Genomic DNA, 20,263 nt, shown 5'->3' on the forward strand with positions numbered 1-20,263 from the left:
ATACTGGGCATGGTTTTGCTTCACATTTTTATAATATATAGGATTAGAATATGAGTAAGTTCTTCTGGAATTGCAAGTTTTCCAGCTCCTTCTTATAAAAGAGAAGATTCTGCAGAACACATACCTTAACACACTGCTCAGCCAAATCTCTGCTGGTTCTGTTGTTAAGTTCAACAACTACTAAACGATTACAAAGTGCCTTGATAGCTCCATCAACTCCCACAATCCTACGGGTGCATTCTGCTGATACGTCCAGATAATACGTTATGGCACGAGCTGTTACTTCTAATACATTGTCGGGAGCACTTTCATCAAGAAAAATTTTGCACAGCGCTGGTAAAAAAGTTCGAGGAGGGCATCTGCAAAAAACAAAAATCATTACCACACTGTACAAGTTCCTCTACGTTAAAATATTTCATACTCATTCACATTAACAGATTTATAGTTGGTCTGGAGCATTTAATTAGAAAGCAGGCATCTCATACGCACCGCAAAATTCAAATAAGTAATCTAAAAAGGTCACAGAATCACAGAATTGTAGGGGTTGGAAGGGACCCCAAGAGATCATCGGGTCCAACCCCAAGATGCTGTATTAGGGGAGAAACCAAACAGAATAAAAATATTCTTGAAATTTTGCAATCACGTTGGGAAAAAAATATCCTCTTGAAAAGTCATTTTAGGGCTTCCTTCTCACTTCACCCATCAGAATGTATTTTCTTCTAAACAGAGCTTCAATGTTCGTAACGATAGATAGCTACTTATCCATGAAATATTATGTTCAATAACAGAGACTAAAGATCTTGGTTTTGCTACGTAATTTAACTCCGAGGGGCCCTTCTTCCCACTGTTTTAAACATGCTCACTTCCCTTCTTATCCTATTTCATTTTCTCTCTTTTCCCCAACCTCATGGAGAACATCGTCAATTTAGCTTGCTGTACTACATTTTCTCTTCATATCCATGCCTTGTTAGCCTCTGGCTCTCCTCCTTTCCTTACTGTTAGCCTCATTTCCATATACAGAAAGGATGGCCAAGATCATCCCTGTAGCTCCATAACAACCTAAGCAAGCTGCAACAGTCCTCCTTCCATCCCTTTGACACAATAGGATGCAAACCATAGTGGATAGTCACCGTAATGCTTATCACAGCTGTGGTTAAGACTGATCAGGACCAAAAGTTCTGTGATATACTTTAAGACAGAAGAGGTATACTTTAAGACAATTTATTTTGAAACAGCACACAACCATTTAGCAATGAAAAACCTTATGTAATGATTGTTCACTACAGTGGTAGAAGACTTCCAAGGTAGAGGTGAGGAATTAAGTGAAGGAGATACATGCCATGACAGCATTTAAAATAACTCAGTACCTCGTTCATTCCTAGATGTAGAAAAAGACCGAAAATAAATCTCGAGGCAAATATTGCAACTTTTCCTTAAATTAAGATCTTGGTCTGGAAAAGGAGGCCCAAACTTTTATAAAACCAAAGAGAGAGAACAAAAACAGTAGTATGCCTTTTGGTCTGGAGGACAGGTGACGTACTCACTGATTAATCATTCAGTAGACCAACCCAGAGGTCACCCCATATTCTGCCCGGTATGTGCGGTGATTCACACACAAGGGCACAAAATCCTGGGAGAGCAACATGCTAAGACTTCCCTTGAAAATCTGGCCATGCTATATAAAGTAATCAAATAATCCTGCCTGACAAATAAATGCAGTGCCCAATGATCCTTCCTGATATGAATAAGCGAAGCTTTGATAAAGGTAAATCTACTTTTATTAGTCTGTACAGCATATAATCCCAGTTGTTCTAAGATTACTTGCTACTCAACTCCACACTGTAGAAAAGTTAGCCTTGTAAATGCATTTTCAAGACATTAGACACTTAAAAAAAAGTATCTGAAATTTATTAGGTACCTGCCATACAGTCAGATAAGAAGCATCATGTCAGAATGTAAAATTTGAATCAAGACAGTGCTACCTGTTCTCATCTTTTCTACTGGGTCTCTTACCCTTTACATTTTACGCAGCAACTTATCGCTAAAACATTGCTATAAGCAGTATTCTTCAAACAGTATGGTGTGAGAAAATATCTACCAACAAACAAATCTTACAAAACAAACAAAAAACATGACAAGTTGAAGATAAGGAGCTCCACAGTCCACTATAATGATAGCAAGTAGCAGTAAACCATTGTTCTTGGATTTCCAAAGATAGCAGCAGAAAAAGCGCCTCTGGTTTTTCACAAAGAATTAAAAGTAACAAATAAAAAATCTTTAAGCATTTTATGTATTTATGATACAACAGTTTATAAAAAGACAGCACAAATGCAACTTAGTTTTTATTTTAAAATGAAAATCTAAAAGTCTGGAAGAACTCCAGTCCTGTCTCTAAAGCAGCTGTTCTTGAGAACCGGCACATATTGCACAACACTGACCAAGTTACTCAGTGCCTACCATTTATATCCAATTCTTTGCCAGTACATAGAACTTTGCCAGTTCTATGATCTATGATTCTACTGAAAGGGCAGTGCATTGTGATTGTATCAGCAATGTTTTTCTTGTAAGAGCACAGCTCACTGGCAAAAACATATGCTTTTTTGTTTGTTTGTTTTTGTTTTATTTTGTTGGTTTTTTTTAATGACTTTTTGCCAGAACAGCTAGCCAAATTAGTCAGGAACCATGTTTTTTAGATTGGGAGGCAAATAACTAACAACCTCATCTTGCTGTTAGTGCATTTGTTTTCTGACATTTCCAGTCCTCCAATAAGGCAACCAAGTTGTATCAGGAGCTTTCAGGAAAAAACTGTAGCTTTGTTCAATACTTAGCCTGTAGAAATTACTTGGTTCATAAAAGAAAAAGCTGCTCAGACTTAAAATTTGTTGACTACACTTATACATGTTGAATTCCTGTAAGAGCAGCAATAATGCTAAGAACATAAAGTTCTTATATATATATATAAAAGGGATAGATAGATAGATAGATATCCCTTCTAAAAACAGCAACTGATCTAATTTTAACAAGAGCTTTCACAGAGAAGACCTCCAAGCGACTTCAAGCTCTGAGCTCTGTGTACCTGGCCTTCCTTTTACCAGGTCCATATCATTTTTTAGTTTTGTTTGTTGGATACTGCTAGCAAGTGGAAGTTGAGAACTAGGCTACATCACGTAGAAGAGGCAGCAGAAACATTTTAGAAAAAGACAACAATGAAAGATGAAAATAAAAAAGAAGCAAAAATAAAAGCAATGCTGAAGTTTTCATTTAACTGCTAAGAAATCATCTTCTTTTCCCTCCCTTTTCCTGCAGCACATCAAGAAGCAATTCACACAAAATCAAACTTGAAACTAAAACAGAACGAAACATGCTGGCTTTGTTGCATGAAATTTTACACACTATCTATTCCAGTACATGTCAACGTAGTGCAAAACAATCATTTGTAATGCATATTACCTTTAAATGATTTCCTCCCCCCCCCCCTTTTTTTTAAACTAATTCATTCCAATGCAGACCTCATTAAGTAGTTTTAAACATCGGGTGCCTAACAGTGCAGAGCCCAGCATTCTAACCAAACTCTCTGGACAAAACTGCAAACTAAGGTACCAAATCACATAATCTGTGTGCAACAGAAACATCTGTTCTCAGAAAGCTAAATCCAGGATGGGTCATGTCAACGCAGTCAGTCATACAAAGGATGAAAATAAAGAGAAAAGAAAGCTCTGTCCTTGTTACAGCTCACACAATCTTCAAAGTAAACAAAGTACAAACTTCATTGTACTCAGACATTATCTGGAACATGGCAAAAATGAAGCCAGAAGTTTTGTCTCAGTCTGCAACACAACAAATCCACATTTCTTCTCCCTCCTTTGGCACAGAAAACGTAGTTACCATTATCTTTCCCCTTCTCTCTCTCTCAACTTAAACAATTTTGGTTAAGCTCTACACAGCACAGTAAGACAAATGAAGCTATTCCTGAAGTCACACCAGGCAATAAAATGCACGCGGCAGTCCGAACTATTTCAGAGGAAGGCATAACAGAATCAGGCTTTATCAGTCCCAAGCCTCTGCCAGTGAAACTGTTGTGAGTAGTTTTATTGCCGTTACATAAACACGGCCCTAGGAATCTGTTTTATACAGCTACTGTTTTTTTTTTTTTTTTTAAAGGAGGTCATAGCTGGCAAGAGATCAAGCATATTTTTTCAAGCCCAAAACATGATGGCAACAATAACAATGACTTTGAAAATAAATTCAAGTCATCAACCATATTCTCAGATACCAAATACAAAGCAGTCTACAATGTACCAATGGATGGAATGGAATAAATGGAACTAAATACATTTATTATCAAGCAGAGTGTGCAAGGTTCTTCACTACTTGCTTACAACAGCTCCTCTGATCTGCTACAAGCTTTTTATAATTCTGTCAAAACATAATCATCAGGTTAGGTGTTCAGTTTTGAGATATGTCTTCAAGAAGCCTTGTCCAAGCCTTGTCAAATAGCCTTTCACTCTAGGGTCTTAAGAGTTTGAGACAAGACAAAAGGTCCATTAGTATGTGAACTATTTCCTAGGATTTAAACAATATTCTGACTGTGCAGAACACGATGAATAAGAAAGGAAGTTTCCGTGTTGAACTAAGCCAGACAAGCGAGTAGGAGGAGCTTGCTGTGCACAGATGTAATTAATTGACTGCCTTTTGTTACCACCATCACATAAGCAAGCTGGAAGGAATGTGTACACATGCACTCATACTCTGCATGTTTTGAATGCTGCTTTCTTCCCCCTACAGTCTTGTGATCTTCAGACACTTCAGATCAACTGAGCCTCACCCATTCAAGTTCAGAAGCTCTGAACTTCTCTCCTCACTGCCCAGTCTTCTCATAATCTGCTGCCTGTGACACACAAGCCATAATATTTGCTGTGTTACAGCATCCGAGCCTTCTTGTCCCAGATCAGGATGTTATTGTACTAAGCACAGTGCAAACAACAGACTCCAGCCTTGTAAAACTAAAACCTAGCTGTACAATAGGACAGATACAGACAGATATCTCAGCAGTTTTGAGAGCTGTGATTCACTGATCAGCATATCATATCTTGGCATTGGATTTCCTTATTTCATTTCCTTACATCTTCTTAAAGCATTACCACCAGTTTATTGTCACCAGCAGCATTTCTGCTATTCCAATAGAGAGGCTCCAAGGAGGCTTGTCTTTATTCCAGTTTCTCCAAAAGATACCAAAAGAGTGAGTTGTGCTGCTGTCATTCAGCCCACAGTTGCTACCTAAATCATAATTCTGTACAAGCACGCAGAACGAGCAGACAGGAAACCGCCCTGCTTGGCTCTACAGCGAGCACTAACACTCCCACCAAGACCCACAACCCACAGCCAGGTGCTACTCCTCTTATGGACGGTTGCAAAAGAGCTCAGCCAGCTTTGAGCTTGGTTCTGAAACAAAGATACACCTGCTGCCAAAGTATTTCGCCCAGGCTTGGAAGATCAGGTAGCATCAAGAGCAACTGCTCTATAAAAGGCGAGTAAATTTATTACTCAACTAGACAAACCAGGCTGACTGCTGCAGAGTTTTAAACAGGGATTAACACACCTGTTAAACATCCTCCTGGGGGGGACACCAAGCAAACTTAAATGTTCTGTAGAAGTAAGGCTGCTGTGGTTGTTTCCTGGGGAAAGCCACATGCAAGTGCCCCACTAGATAAGAATGGCTACTTACCCAGGCACACCCCATGCAGCTTATTTCAGACTCTTTTTGCCTGCTGAAGTCCACTCCGGCCTTCGCAGACACTCCAGCTACTGCTGGCCAAGGAGCTGGAAGTACTGGTTGTGACACGCACCCAGCACCTAGGTGGTTTTGGTCCCTAACAGCACAGAAGGGCGTACCGACACATCCCCAGTGCTGTGTGACTTCTCCAACAGGTGGGTAGAACAATTACAGCTTAAAATTACACAGCTGTCACATTTTGAAGAAGTTTGCTCATTGTAGGTTTGGTGTGGAGAACCGTGTTACAAACAGAAGTACACAGCTCAGCATTACAGTCCTCACCCACTAATCCCCAAATCTGCACTAAGCTACCTCAAGCGTTCCTCCTGGTTGCAGCTACGAGTATCTGCCCTGCGTGTCTAAGGGATGAGAATGTGTCTGCGTGATGGTGCCAGAGGAAGGACTGGAAGGCGGAAAAGGGAGCACCAGCACTCGATGGGAGACCTGCAACACTGGCCCGTCCATACCAGGGGCACACAAGTGTGCACCTCCATGCTGTGCCACTGGGAGGTTCTGTGCACTGCCACTGGACTCCTGGAAGGAAGGAGAAGTCCTGTCCTTCCTAGCAGATGGTCTGTCGGCCTCTGAGTCCTTCAGTTTTCACTTGATCCAGTCTTGAGTAAAGACACCTTGCTACTGAAGTGTAAGTGGAAGCAGCACAGGGAGGAGAAATCCACTGCACACCTGGCAACATTTCTAGCAACCAGCTCCTGACAGGATTTTCTAACAAACAGCCATTTTTTGTTTGTTTTAAATAATTAAAATGAAGCACCAGGTACATAAATACACTTAACACCAGTAGGAACCAAACAGTGAGTCAGACAAGCCATGATGTACATCAGGCCTAAAGTCCAGGACAAACCCCTGGTGGCCTCCTTAGGCAGGCTGCTGCAGATGAAAGGGATGTAACACCGTACCAAATAGCTGCTCCAAAGATTATGAGCCATCAACAACTCAGCCCCTAGTGCTGTTCCAACCAAGACGATGCTCAGAACTCAAGTGTCCTTTGAGAGGTAGTGGAGCAACGCATCCAGGGGTGTCTGTGCCACAGTGGCCACAGGCTGGATTCACCTTCAAAAAGCACAGGAAAAGTAACAGGGCTGCTCAAATGCTCAACAGAAGAGAGGCTGAGGGCATAACTGCTGCACTAGATGAACTGATGGGACAGGACAGCACCCAGCATCCAACTTACACTACCCTTCCATCTACAATACTTTCGATATCTAAGAGAAAAGAACACAAAAACTCCTTTCATCACTGTAGGCCTAAATTCCTAGTGAGGAGAAAAAACCAAACAACACAAGCTCATCATTTCTAATCTTAAGGCATCCCAGTATCACAACTGGTTTCACCATGTTGCTTCTATCTAAGCTGTATAATAACTAGCAAAAGGTATCTCAGGAAAATAAATAAATAAATATATATATATATATATATATATATATATATATATGAGAAAAAATAAAAATAAATTGTTACTGAATACTTGAAGTTGAAAAAAAACCACTCTGTTCACAATGGGCTATTTGCAATGGAACAAACGAAACCATAGCAGTGAGTTGGTTTCAATATAGAAAAAAATCTATTTTGTAATAGTTTTTATTCTTTCAAACTAGAAAATAATGCCTAATTTGAGCCAATAGGTAGCTTTAAAGTTCAGATTATCTATGCACTTCTTCTAAACAAATATGAAAACTGAGGAAGAATCTTTAGAACCCTAGGTTTTCATTTCCAGGAGTGCCACACTGGACGCTTCCTTCAAAGAGGGAAGTTTCTTTAGGAGTGATTAGAAACGAGGACCAGTCATTACGTAATGAGTTATGCTCTGTGACCACTACTACAGATCTTACCAGGTACCCCCAGTCTCCTTTCTGGTTGTCCACCCAACTTTATTCCTCCGCTCCCAGGATAAGAGCTTCTGCTACTAACTTACAAGTCTCCCACCCACCAGGTTTCAAAGAACTTTACAGGAAGACTCTTTAATAAAAGATAAATTAATAAAAAATAAGTTAAAAGTACTATTCAGTATCAATATTTTCCCTTTATATCCTATTCCATTAAGATTACAGTATTAGAGCATTCTCTGTTCCCTGTATATCATGAAGAGATCTAAACCATATCTTGAAGTGCTGATTCTATGTAATTTAGTATATATAAAGAAATTTCACTTTCAGTACCAAAATGAGCTTGAAGACCAAAATATACAAATTCTTCAATACACATTCTTCCTCTACAGCAAATGCAGTTGATCTAAAACATTTTCTAAACTTCACAAGGCTAGGGAAATTTAGCTATGTAATTATTATGCTGCAGCATAACCCCGTATGTCGACACACATATGTCTGAATCTCCACGTCCTCTTTCAGGAACAGGAGCACCTCCAGGGATGCAGACTTCTCACACCACCAGAGCAGTAGGCTCCTGCCGGCGCTAAGCCCTTCAACGCGAACGAAGTGACTCAGCTGATTTTGCAGCATGCCTGTGTACAAAGATACCACGGAAGTAAAAATAGGCACCGTAAACTCATCTCTGTAATTACTTTTCGTGTTTTATATGTACTCAAAAGCCTTGCCTAAAACAGCAACAACATTGTTTAAACCCAGCAGTAGTCTTCAAGCTACCAAAAAAAGAAAAAAATAAGGAAGAAACCAAGGCACTTCATGCCCCAAATGGTTAACTCCGCTCCTCCCAGCACTCCCTGTCATGTGGCAGAACCTTTGGCTGCGGGCGCCAGGGCCCAGCCTTGTGACTTGTGGCACAAAACCAACCTCAGCTGCCTGCCAGTGCTCCCTGCATACCATCTGCTCAGACCCGCTACAAGTGCAAAAATAAGGTATTGTATATGGCTACACAGTTTTAATAATCCTTTGCTGTATTTAAGTGTTTGATAAATGAAAACACTGCATGCAAACCTCATTAGTAACTTCCTTTTAAAAAACACACCAGTTAAATATACCACTTGTTTGACAACGTGTCGCACAACTTCAGTTGCAAAGAACATACATCTTGCACGTTGGTTTGTTCTTCAAGCAGTGGTAATTCTGACCTATTTTTGTTTAATGACTCTTTTCCTTTCTGCGGCTCTTCCTATGGGCGGAAATCTCAGATCTCTGGCTTTCCCCCACTGTTTCTTTTACTGAAACTTCGTTTTGTTTCCACGTATCAACCAAAACCCACAGAAGAGTAATCAAGATCACCCATAAGAGAACTGCCTGCACACCTTCACTGCCCGCACGTAGTCCTCTGGGCCCATTTCTGATACATACTTGGCATTGTTTTCTTATAGCGCTGTCACAGAAGCAATAAATCCCAGAAAACTTTCACATTTCAGACTTTAGAAACACCAAGCTATGATTAGAATTTATAATTATAAAATACTTTTTCTCTACTCTTAACTGCAATCAGGCCAGTAAAGCTAGAGTTAACAGCTCCATCCAGTATCTATTCCTGCAGAAACTCCATATTAATATAAATTAAATTAATTTAGGATTCAAATCTGACATTTAGAAACACTTTCAAACTTCCTTTTATGGCTAAATAAAGAACAGCTCAGCTGCAGCATCTCTCAAGCCTCCTGTATTCTGGCATGCTTTTTGCTAATTTTGTGCAGGTGTTGGCAAACACGCAGGTATTCCCACAAACTCAATGTATCGTTTTGGCCTCCTGGTTCTCCCATATAGAAGGGGCGTGAACACAAGAACAGGAAGACAAAAAAAAAAAAAAAAAAGAAATATCATGTAGAAATATTATGTAGAAAATTATGAGAAAGCATCAACTGGACATTGCATTTCCAACCTTCTGACTTTCTTCAGTAAAGCCAAGTGGAACAATTTTATTTAATAAGCGAACACACAAATCAGCGAGGCCGAGGTGATGCCAGCTTTCGAAGAGACAACATGCTGTCAGTCAGATCTTACCTTCATGGTAAGGACTAGCTTTTATGAGTTGCACAGGCAGCAGAAGATGCTCTCTCACAACACAAAGTAGCGAGTACCTTGCAGTGTACCATTACAAAAAAAGACAGCCACCACCACCACTGTAGTTAAACAAGTACACCTCTGTGCGTACTTCAGCAGTGGTATGACAGACAGCTGTACCCTGTTTTGAGAGCTTGCTGTTAGGGGGAACGCATTTAAATACTCTACTACACATTCAATCAATATCAACTGGGTAAGGTGAAAAAAAAGCTACAAGAAGACAGCTTCCACAAGGTAAATTCTCAAGGAATAGCTTTGCTCTAGAATGTGTTGGGTTATATTTTGCATTTTTCAGTATCTCGTGAAAGACATGCCATGCCTCAGGGTAGTAATCCATTCTGTAAATATTTTGCTGAAACGTGGTCCACCCTGGCTGAATAAATTCAAGAATTTACAGATACTTCTACGTGGTTTTCACTGGGAGCAATCTCAACTGCGCAAACAGATAACAGCTCAAGTACACATTTCATTTGTAAATATTTCAAAATGAAATGAGCAATTAAAGCATAAAGTATGATTTTCTGAATGTGCCTAAATATGGACATCTCCCTGCTGGCTTCTGATGGATTTCCAGGTACTCAAAAGGAGAACTGCCTTAAACTAAAACTGCACTCAAATAATTTTGAAGTGTGCATCTATCACAAAAAAAAAAAAAAAAAAAGCACAAAGTTCCTCGTTTTCCTACAGTTTTTAAACAGATGCTGTATTCACACAAAACTCAAAAGCAAAGCACACTAAGCCTGAAGTAACGCCATTAATATAAACTATTTTAATTGAAATCAAAAGAAAAAGTAACGAACTTCACAGTGCCACAGAGAACTGAAATAGCTAGTCAGAGCTAACCGGGGTGATTTTGCGTTGTATCCATTAGAAACCTTTCCCATTAAGCGCTCTCCAAGTAGCCTTGTGAAAGTTACCAACTCACAGGCAGATTTTAGTCCTTGAGTATCGGATCCAGATGATATTTGCATACAGCCAGTCTTACACAAGAAATCTTCCATTTCCCCATTATCAACCTTCTGAAAACCCATGTAGGCCATGCCTCGTAAGTACCCTCTTCAGAAGAGGCCAATATTGAAAATAATTTACTAGTACAGTCATCCAAGAAAGGATGTCATCTATTTCAAAGTGGTCTCATCCAATCTATTAGGACATGGAAACCTTTAAGACAGTAAGTTATTGAATTTTTTAAAATTCTGCACCCATCTCCTGTGCAGTGGCTGCAAGAACAGATCACTTTAATTTTACCTCTCACACAAAAAAGCAGAACAAAAAGATGATACACTCAAATATGACAGTAATGATACTTTAAGGGGGAAAAACAGAAAAACTGGCAGACCGATAAATAACAGCAAAGACACTGTGATGAGTTATACAGAATTGTCAGGACTACTCAGGGGCACAGGCTCACTTCAACAAAATGTCTTTACATCACATTCAAATGCCACATTTCTGACCTTAATGTGGGTAACACATCAAGCCATACCTAAAAAGTGAGCAACCATATCCTGAAAGCAGCTCTGAAGGTAAGTAACCAAGACCAGGCTTCCACAACTTCTTGGAAACATCTAACTAAATGCTGGATAACTGCTAATGGTAAGAAACAGGTACTAACATAGACAGCACAGATGAAGCCAAGACCAGAAAATATTTCTAAAAAGTTTTGAAAATTGAAGAGCTGGAGAGGGGGAGTAAGATCAAGAGCTGACTAGACCCGTGTGTGCTAGTACATTCCCTGTAGCAATGGTTCCGACTGGTAACCCCAGAGGAAGAGAAGCACCAGCAACCCCTCACAGATCGCAGAAGCCCGGCCAATTCACATAGAAAAGGACAAACAAAGTTCAGCAACAAAGGCAAGTGGCCAGTAGATGAGACAGTGAAACAGGGGGGTAAGCTCTTTGACCCGATGCATTTAAAATGAGGTAGGATGCCTTTCGAAGAGTGTTAAGTACGTGGTATGCCTCTGTCAAACGAAACGCTCGATTCAGGAACAACCAGGTAAAATACAGGGGCCTGTGACATGACAGAGGATGTCTATTTGGATGACCTAATCTTCCCTTCTTGCATCTGTAACCATTAAGATTCTCAAAATGACTAGACAAGGCCAATTAATCTCCATAATACCTGTGACTATGAGGACATAATTCCCATTTTACAAAAAGAAAACAGAAAGAGGTTTGGGCGTTAAAACCCTTTACCATTGCAAAAACAGAAGAGAAAAACCCAAACCAACCAACAGCAAAACCCAGACAGACTTAGAAGTCAGAAATAATTCTAAACATTAAGCTGTAACACGCTAACTCCCTGCAAAATACTGCACATCCCCTGCTATGCCTGTGCTTTCCATCTCAGAAGGGCAATCTGCGGGGTGCTAGAGATTCCACCACATTCACATCCACCCGCAGAGCGAATAACTCCAGCACCAGCATTTCGCTGCTGCCACATCCTCTGAGGAAGGCAAAAAGTTACCAGGAACCACACAATTCTTGCCATTGTGAAGCTCACAAAATTACATTTATTGCGAGATACAGCCGCATCAGCCCAAACTAGTAATTCACTAACATACACTTCACAAGGTTTAAGCAATGGACACTGGCACTCTATAGTTGACAGCAATGCTTGTCTCCATGCACTGATGGTTGCACTCCAGGAGAGGAAGAAAAACAAAACACACACATGAGAATGGGCTGACTGAAAACAAACAAAACCAGGCAAACCTGTAGCGGACACACATCATGAGTGATTTTTCAATCCACCTTAATACGGCTGATTGGTATGAGCTGCCCTCTCAGCCTGTTACTTTTATCATGACTGCTAAATCTGTTAAAGGGCACGTCACCGCTTTCTGAATTGCAAAAATGCTTGTAAAGCCAACACAAACATTAAAATAGGCCTGAAAACCAGCACTTCAGATTCCTATTCCTGTCTCTACAAGGAAATTGCTTTTCTGTCTGCATGCAGTTCTGATTTACTGGAGCTATACATCTGCTTACTAAACAAAACTAGCACAAAGAATACTCAGCTCTTCTCCCATTTTGGAATTCTCTCCCCACTATGAAATACCAACCAAATTTGTTTTGTTTCTTTTTGGGGGGTTATGTTTCAAGCAAGCTAAAGTGAAATCATGATGAAGAAGCCTGTAGTTTTAGGCGATGAGGCTGAGGTAAAGATGAACTTTTCCACAGTATTTTACTACAGTCTCACTAGCACATATCAAAATAATCTGGTTCACTAGAACTTCGTCTTACACTTAAGACGTGTTAGCATGACATGGCTGAGAGACACCTTTTCTCTAGTGAATATATACCTCAGTGAAGAACAGAGTTTAATGTAAGCTAAGTTAAAATAAATATATTTCACCTTAAAAACTAAACTGAAAGGATTTCTACTTTATACGTTAGAACCCTCAATTTTAATCCTTTGTGTAATTTTTGTTTATGTTTGTAAAATAGGCTGACAACTCTTGATACTTCACTGATGCCCCCATCTGTTAATGCTAAATATACGGAGATGTCTTCGGGCAGTGTCAAAACAGAAATTTCATCTGTTCAGTGTAGAAAAGGTTTTACTCAGGTTTCACTGTTTGTTATATCACTGCCTTGTTTTACAAGCTTTCATCAAAATTATAGAAAAAAATTAAATAACATCTTTCTTGATGAATACTTTTACTCTTGCATACAAAGATAGTAGCAGCACAAAGCCCAGATCTGAAGAGATCCCATTTTATTTTGCCCAAATAAAGTGAAAAAAACAGAGAGAGAAAAAGACAAGTTCACACACATGGAGAAGGCCTCTATTAACAGTGTGAGACTGCAGCTAACAGTCTCTACAGGTCTTGGAAATTACCTTTAACAATTCAAACATTAAAACACCCTTTCAGTAATTCTTATAAAAAATGAATATTTAAAACTCCTGTTAAAGTTGACTTAATAGCATATGGTTTAACTACAGTTTGGGACTAACACTTATAACCATGGTGAGTTTCTCAATTGCTTAGCAGGGCCGTTTCCATTCACTCATGAAGTTTCTGCAGTTCACACTACTGGCTGGTGCTGCTGTTAAAATGTTAGCCATTCTTCATGCTAAGTGACTAACAGTGGCTGTGACTCATTATCACCAGAAGATGAATATGCCACCAATTTTTTTAATGCTAATACATGAGTAACACTAAAAATAAGTTAATCAGATGTAATTTGTAAATGTGGGGAAAAGTAAAGAAACGTCAATTATTTGGCACCATTATCTGTTACTGGCTGCACACCCTCCAATCTGTTGTGATAGTGCTCGAACACTGAACAAACCACAGCATCACGCATCCAGGGCTAATTCCTTTTTTCTAACTTGGTCAGAAAAGACATTCAATATCCATTACTTTTGTACAGAGAAATCAAGTTTTAGAATATCCCATTTCATTGACAATGCTTGCAAAGAAACCCCATTACTTCACTGCAATAACGCAGTATTAGATTGCAAATCCATCTTTTCTCTTCTTTATATTTTATTTATGTAAGTTTGTGATTGTTCCTTGGTAAGCGAGACTGTGTATAATGCTACATAAAAGACACTGGTGAAATCATCTAGAAACAGTGCTGTGCTTCCAATGAAAAGGCGTAACATTCATGGCAATATTTTTCATGTGTCTGTTTCATAGCTTTGCCAGTCCTCACCATATGCAGCTTTTAATCACCAGATGTACCTGAGTAAAATTATGAGCTTTTTCTTTGCTAATGTCATAAGAGCAAAGCATTTCATATGTAAAAGATGACTAATAATTAGTAAGTCACTCCCATTGATCCCTGAAGAAACATGACTTTTTATTCTCCAACAAATTAACTATTTCAAAATTCCACCTTCCATCTCTGAGTTGCTGAATTCCACAGATTAGAGGTTTTCTTAAAGTTTTCTTAATCAAAATCATTAATAGCACTAAACAGTTCAAAGATCTTAAAAAAACATCTGCATGGCATACAAAACTCTGGGAATGCTCTCTCTGCTTCACAGAACAAAAAACATTGTAACGCCTTTTTAAAGACTGCTTTTCTTATCACCAGAAAAATACGTCTGCGTTATAAATCTTACATCCAGTGAAAGCATTTTCAAAATTAGTTCCTGAAAAAATGTGTTTGGCACCACTGCTGTCAAATGCTAAGTCTCCTATTTAGACAAGCCATAACTCCTTTAAAAAACATTACTGAAAAGCAACTTTAAAATCTTATATGGGCTTATTTTAGTTACACTCTCTCAACACATGACAATGTTGGGTTCTTGAACTCATTTGGAAAAGATCGAGATGATGTCTTGAAAAGAGTTTTTATTTCTTACAACGAGCTTCGAAATAAATTCACCTTGAAATGTAGGCTGTGACACAATCCACTGGAAAGTTCTCCACTGAAAAGTGGATAGCTTGCTCCACTTCTCCCTTATTTCCATTTCCATCTCCAGTGCTTATCAGTCACCTCTACACTCCGCTTTAATGCAATGTAACAGCAGAGAACTACCCACCTTCTTCGGTACATTTAAAGCGTAGCTTGCTCTTTTAGCAAGTTAGAGGCATCTAGTAAGCCCTGACACTGGCATGAAGCAAGTATGTTGCTGAGAGGAATTAAAATGGTGAGTGATGGTAAATGGAAAGCTGTAGCTCCTCCTTTGGAAGCGATGAGCTACCGTGTTAGCTCACCAAATACCATGGAACCATATATCCAGGGTCTTAACAGTGCCGATTAAAAGTAGCAGTTTGAACTTTACTATGAAAATGACACTAACAGGCATGAAACCTTACTAACTTTTTCCCAATTTACATTTTATTCTCTTCCTTTTTTTGTTCGAGGGAAACTTATATCAGCAAAAAAGATCAACAACTTAGAGGGCCAGTAAAATTAAATTATACTAAGATTCAAAACTAAAAATGCCAAATGGCATTTTAAATGTTTCTTCTTTCAGACATCAAAACTAATTTTAAACCACAACACTGCAATAATGGAGCATTCATTATATATCCTTTGAAAAAAAGCACTTGGACTATTGAATTCATTTATTTTGAGATTAAAGTCTGTTCCAAATAAAATGCACAAACCCCACAACTGTTTTATATTTTAAAAGTTGACATTTTGTTCTTGATTTCCAAATACACAAAAGATATCCTTACAAATGCTTATTCCCAAACTTCTACTTCTGTTCACCATGGAACATACACAAGTAGAAAGTTCACTTCAAAAGATCAGAAGAAAATCATTCTTAACTACCAGACTTTTTTATAGAGGCAAATTAATTTGTCACTAAATTAGCTTTCCCAAGGCTGGAAACAGAGTGCTTTATCAGTATCAGTGCTACAAGGGACAGATAGAGAAGTCAAACGCTAGAAGCCTTTTGTCTCTTTCAATTCCAAAATTTTACTCGTAAACTCTTCAAGGCCAAGGTCAACCAATTTCATATTCTAAAGCAGTGTACAAAACTTTGATCGCTGTTAAGCAACTGTTAGAAATCCTAGCTTTAGAGATGTATTAATTTTACACTTCTTGAAATAAAGGCAGTCACGAACAATAAATGACTTTTAGGAGAGAAGCCTGTGAAGTGTTGTCTTCTTCAGGGCTAAGCTCTCCAACAGTTACCTTCCTAAGTGCTCCTAAACCCACACTCCTATGAAGCAGGATAGATCAAAAAGGCACTAGCCATATCACAAGATGCAAAAGAAAGGAAAGTGAGACTAATGGAGAAAAGATGGAAGAGAGATGCAAGAGGATCCAAATATGAAATGGGGAGGAGGAAAAAAATAATCACAGTTTAAGAGTTATTAGATTGAGGCTCAGATAAAGGAAGAGAATGGAAAGCATTAAAAAACCAACAAACAAACAAACATTCCCTTAGCTGCTACTAAGTTTTAAAACCTTGACTGTTTACAGTGTTACTACCTCCCTTCCCTACTACTCTTGGGCCTCACAGGAAGTAGTGTAACAAATGCACAGCAACACCATTAAGTAACAGAAGTGGTTACATCAGCATTTTCTGCTGTGAGAAATGCAACTGAGAGCAAGGACGGATAGGAGGTGTGCAAGTGAGCTGAAAAAGAGGGTGGCACAAAGAGCAATGTTCTTCAAAGAATGGGCAAACTACTTTCATGAAGAGTGAAAGATATCTGTGACATTTTCAGATTTGCAGAGCTCAGGAAACTACCATATCTTGAGGTAAAGTGTTGCCAGAGTATGGATGCTTAAATTTGTATAAGCAATCGTTATTGTCTTAACATTAAAAAAAAAAAAAGCTTTTTCTCTACCAGAAAGAAAAAAAAAAGAACACCTTCCGGATCGCAATTCTGAATACATGTCTTTAAATTCAACAGCCAAATCATGCATCAGAAGAGGCACAGCAAATCCCTCTCATGACACTACATTTTTAACTAGAAAGCAGCACTTCACACCACATCAGCACATTTCAGTGATACATACTCAAATTTGGTCCTCAAAAACGTTTTCGAACCTGAAAGCTTCTCATGTTAAGAACATCAAATTTTTATGAATATTGAATGTTAAGAATGCTTAGTTTTATATACACCTACCCAGAGAGGAAAATAACATTCCATACAGAAAGACAAAATAACTTACGTCTCAAAACAGCGATCCACGTTGTCTGACATCAGAAGTAGCATGCAGAGCTGTTCCAGCGCTATTAGCTGCATATCCCTTTCATCTCCCTGCCCCATCTGCAGCCATTCCAGCAACGTGTCTGGGTCCACATCTGCCATGGTGTTTTGTTTTGTTTAAAAAAAAAAAGGAAAAAAGCCGCCTCTGCTTAAATTTAAAAGTACCAAAAATATCCTTTAATTGTTCAAGCCAGACAAACTCGAGTACAATTAATGTCTCTCTTCAGCCAGCCTCAGGCCTTCGCAGTTTTCACCTGGAAAAAATAAAATAAAAAATCTTCAGTCTTAGATTTGCTCCCCTCTAAAATGTATAGCATATTTCCAGGCTGCCATTAAGAAAAATTCTATGTATTTGACCAGCAATTATTTTTTTCAAGCTTTATACATGAGTAATCAACAATAAGTTTGTTCTACTTTATTAGAAATAAATTTCAAGTTGCAGTTGACAATTAAGCAAGACTTAAATCCTACTTTATTTATAGGATAACTCAAAATTTAAAATGTAAGTAGAAAAATTGTGCCTAACCCTTCTGTATGTTCTCATAGCTAATATAAAGACAAGTGGTGTTGACACGCATATCCCCTTCCTCTTAATATCACGTCATAATAAAATGTGCTCAACTTTCTGAAAGATGAACTATCTGTTCATTCAAGTAAACATAGAAGGATGTCAAAAGTCTCATTTAAAATAAAAATCCACAATACAAAAAAAAAATTAGATGCACAACTAAAGACAAAGAATCTTTGCGAAACTTTTATGAATCCTTTAATCCTTTTAAATTGCATTACAACACAAGGAGAAGAAACTTTTTAAGTCAAAGAAGAAAAAAGGCCAATTTCAGGATCACTTCTATTTTCCAAACTTTTAAAGAAAAATATGTTGTAATTTGTAACTTTTTTAAAAATGCAGTGAATAATTAAAATAATTCATGTACATATAAGGGAAACAACATTATTTGTTGGCCCAGTGCCACAGTTGTACATGCAAGCTAAAGACCAAAAATGTCCCTTAAAAATGCTAGCAGACATTTTTGATCTACGTGGTTACTTTTCACTTCGTGTTTCACTAACAAACAGTCATGTTTGCCTCCCATGCCTAAGAACACAGCAAACATGGCCACTTTCGTATAAAAATTAGAACAAAGGTTACAAATCAACCTATCCAAATTAAACACATGAGGAAAAAGCAAAACAAAACTAACACAGCTTATAAAAAAAAAAAAAAGAGAGAGAGAGAATTAGTTTACCAAAGTCACTGGCTAAATACAAAATGCTGGATAGGATCCTCACAAATTTGGGAGGAAGGGGAGAACAAGGGGGAAGGATCTCGGTCCGGACAAAGTCTGCCGCCTTGTTTACTTGCTGCTAATGAGTTAATAGTTAAAAAATAACTCCATCAAGGGCACATGAGGATTTACAAAAGTGAATCAGAAATTGGTATGACATGGAAAATGCTCCCTGAGTTAGCAGCGCTGTTTCGTCATACGTTAAAACCCCAAGACACGAGAAAATAAAAGTATGACAAACAGGACTTGGTACAATTCGCCAGCAGAAGACATTACAGATCCCCCGCCGCCTGCCTGCCTGCCACCACCTTCACTTTGTTACCGCCGCGGTCCCGGCAGCTCGCAAGCTGGCGTTCCGAGGGGCGCTCTCCGTGCCTGGAACAATGCCCCCGGCCCTGCGGGCTGCTGGCAGGCCACGCTCCCGGCCCAGCCTCACTTCAGGCCGCAGGAGCAGCCCGCGCGGTGGCTGCCGCACGTCTCCCTGACGCGATTAAACGATTAACTCCAAGGCGGGGGGGGGAGAGCAGCGAAGAAAGGGGGCAGGAGACAGGGGGAACACTACCCACCGAGGCGGCGGGAAGCGGGCCAAGTTCGGCAGGGGCACCTGCTGTTCCCCCCGCCGCCCCTGAGGCGCCCGGGGCGGAGGGGAACGAGCAGCCGACAGGGAGCCGGGCCGGGCCGGGAGAGAGGCCCCGGGTGCCCGCCCCAGAAGCGGGGCCAGGCCGCGGCGGGGCCTGCGCTGGGCCAGGCGGGCCGGGGCCGGGGCCGGACGAGGGGGGGCTTCCCGCGGCCTGCCCGGCGCGGCCCGCAGCCCTCCCGCCGCCCCTCGCAGCCGGGCTCACTCCGGGCCCCGCCGCCCCCCCCCCGGCCCGGGGCCTCCCGCCCCGCTCCCTCCCGGCCCCGCCGCCGGGCTCGAGTTGCCGTCGAGCCGCGGGCCTGGCGGGGTGACCCGGCCCGGCGCCCCCCCCACCTCCCGGCCCCGCCGCTCACCTCGGCCTCCCGGAGCCCCTTCGCCCTCCTCAGCGCCGCGGGGAGGTGGGGGGACAGGCGAGGCGGCGGCAGCCCGAGCCCCGGCGCAGGCGGCAGGCAGCGGCATCCATGGCGCTCCGCCCGGCTCGGCAGCGGGGGAGGAGGGCGAAGGCGGCCGCGCCGCGGCCCCGGGGGAGGAGCTGGAGCTGGAGCTGGAGCCGGAGCCGGAGCCGGGGCCGGGGCCGGGGCCGGCCGCGCCGCTGGGGGCGCTGCGGGAGCGGGCCCGGCCCCGCCGAGGCCTCCTGGCTGGGCCGCCCCCCGCCGGGCTGCTCCCGGGCACGGCCGCCCCCCGCCGCCAGGAGCGGGAGCCGGGGCCCCGCGGGGCTGCCAGCGGCGTGCCCGCGCTCGGCCAAGGCCAGCAGGCCCGCCTGGCCTTTCCCTGCCGCACAGGGATTGTTTGGTTCCCCCCACCACCTCTTTTCTGTTTCCCAGTTGCAGAACATTTTCATCCGTGCCATTTTTTTTTTTCGTTAATTTCGTTAACTCCATAAAAACTTACTGTTAGGCTGCTGCCGCGCAGGGCCGGCTCTCCAAAACACTCGGGTCCACATCCAGCGCCTCC

At 41.0% G+C, this 20,263-nt stretch overlaps 1 protein-coding gene across 8 annotated transcripts in view; it reads right to left on the minus strand.

The window, feature by feature from the left end:
* HECTD1 (HECT domain E3 ubiquitin protein ligase 1) overlaps positions 1-19,783 on the minus strand; it is a 62,636-nt gene extending 42,853 nt beyond the window's left edge. For 7 of the 8 annotated variants that reach the window (XM_032189278.1, XM_032189276.1, XM_032189280.1 and 4 more), the window contains exons 1-3: positions 19,663-19,783; positions 17,349-17,640; positions 125-359 (exon numbers count right to left, since the gene is read on the minus strand). In XM_032189278.1, the coding sequence (XP_032045169.1) occupies positions 125-359; positions 17,349-17,488 (375 nt within the window). In that variant the 5' untranslated portion in view covers positions 17,489-17,640; positions 19,663-19,783. The remainder of the gene's footprint in view (positions 1-124; positions 360-17,348; positions 17,641-19,662) is intronic. The other variant, XM_032189282.1, reaches the window with a different exon arrangement.
* Between the last annotated feature and the right edge of the window lie 480 nt (positions 19,784-20,263).

Source organism: Aythya fuligula, chromosome 5 (assembly GCF_009819795.1).
Source record: "Aythya fuligula isolate bAytFul2 chromosome 5, bAytFul2.pri, whole genome shotgun sequence".
Taxonomy (NCBI): Eukaryota; Metazoa; Chordata; class Aves; order Anseriformes; family Anatidae; genus Aythya; species Aythya fuligula.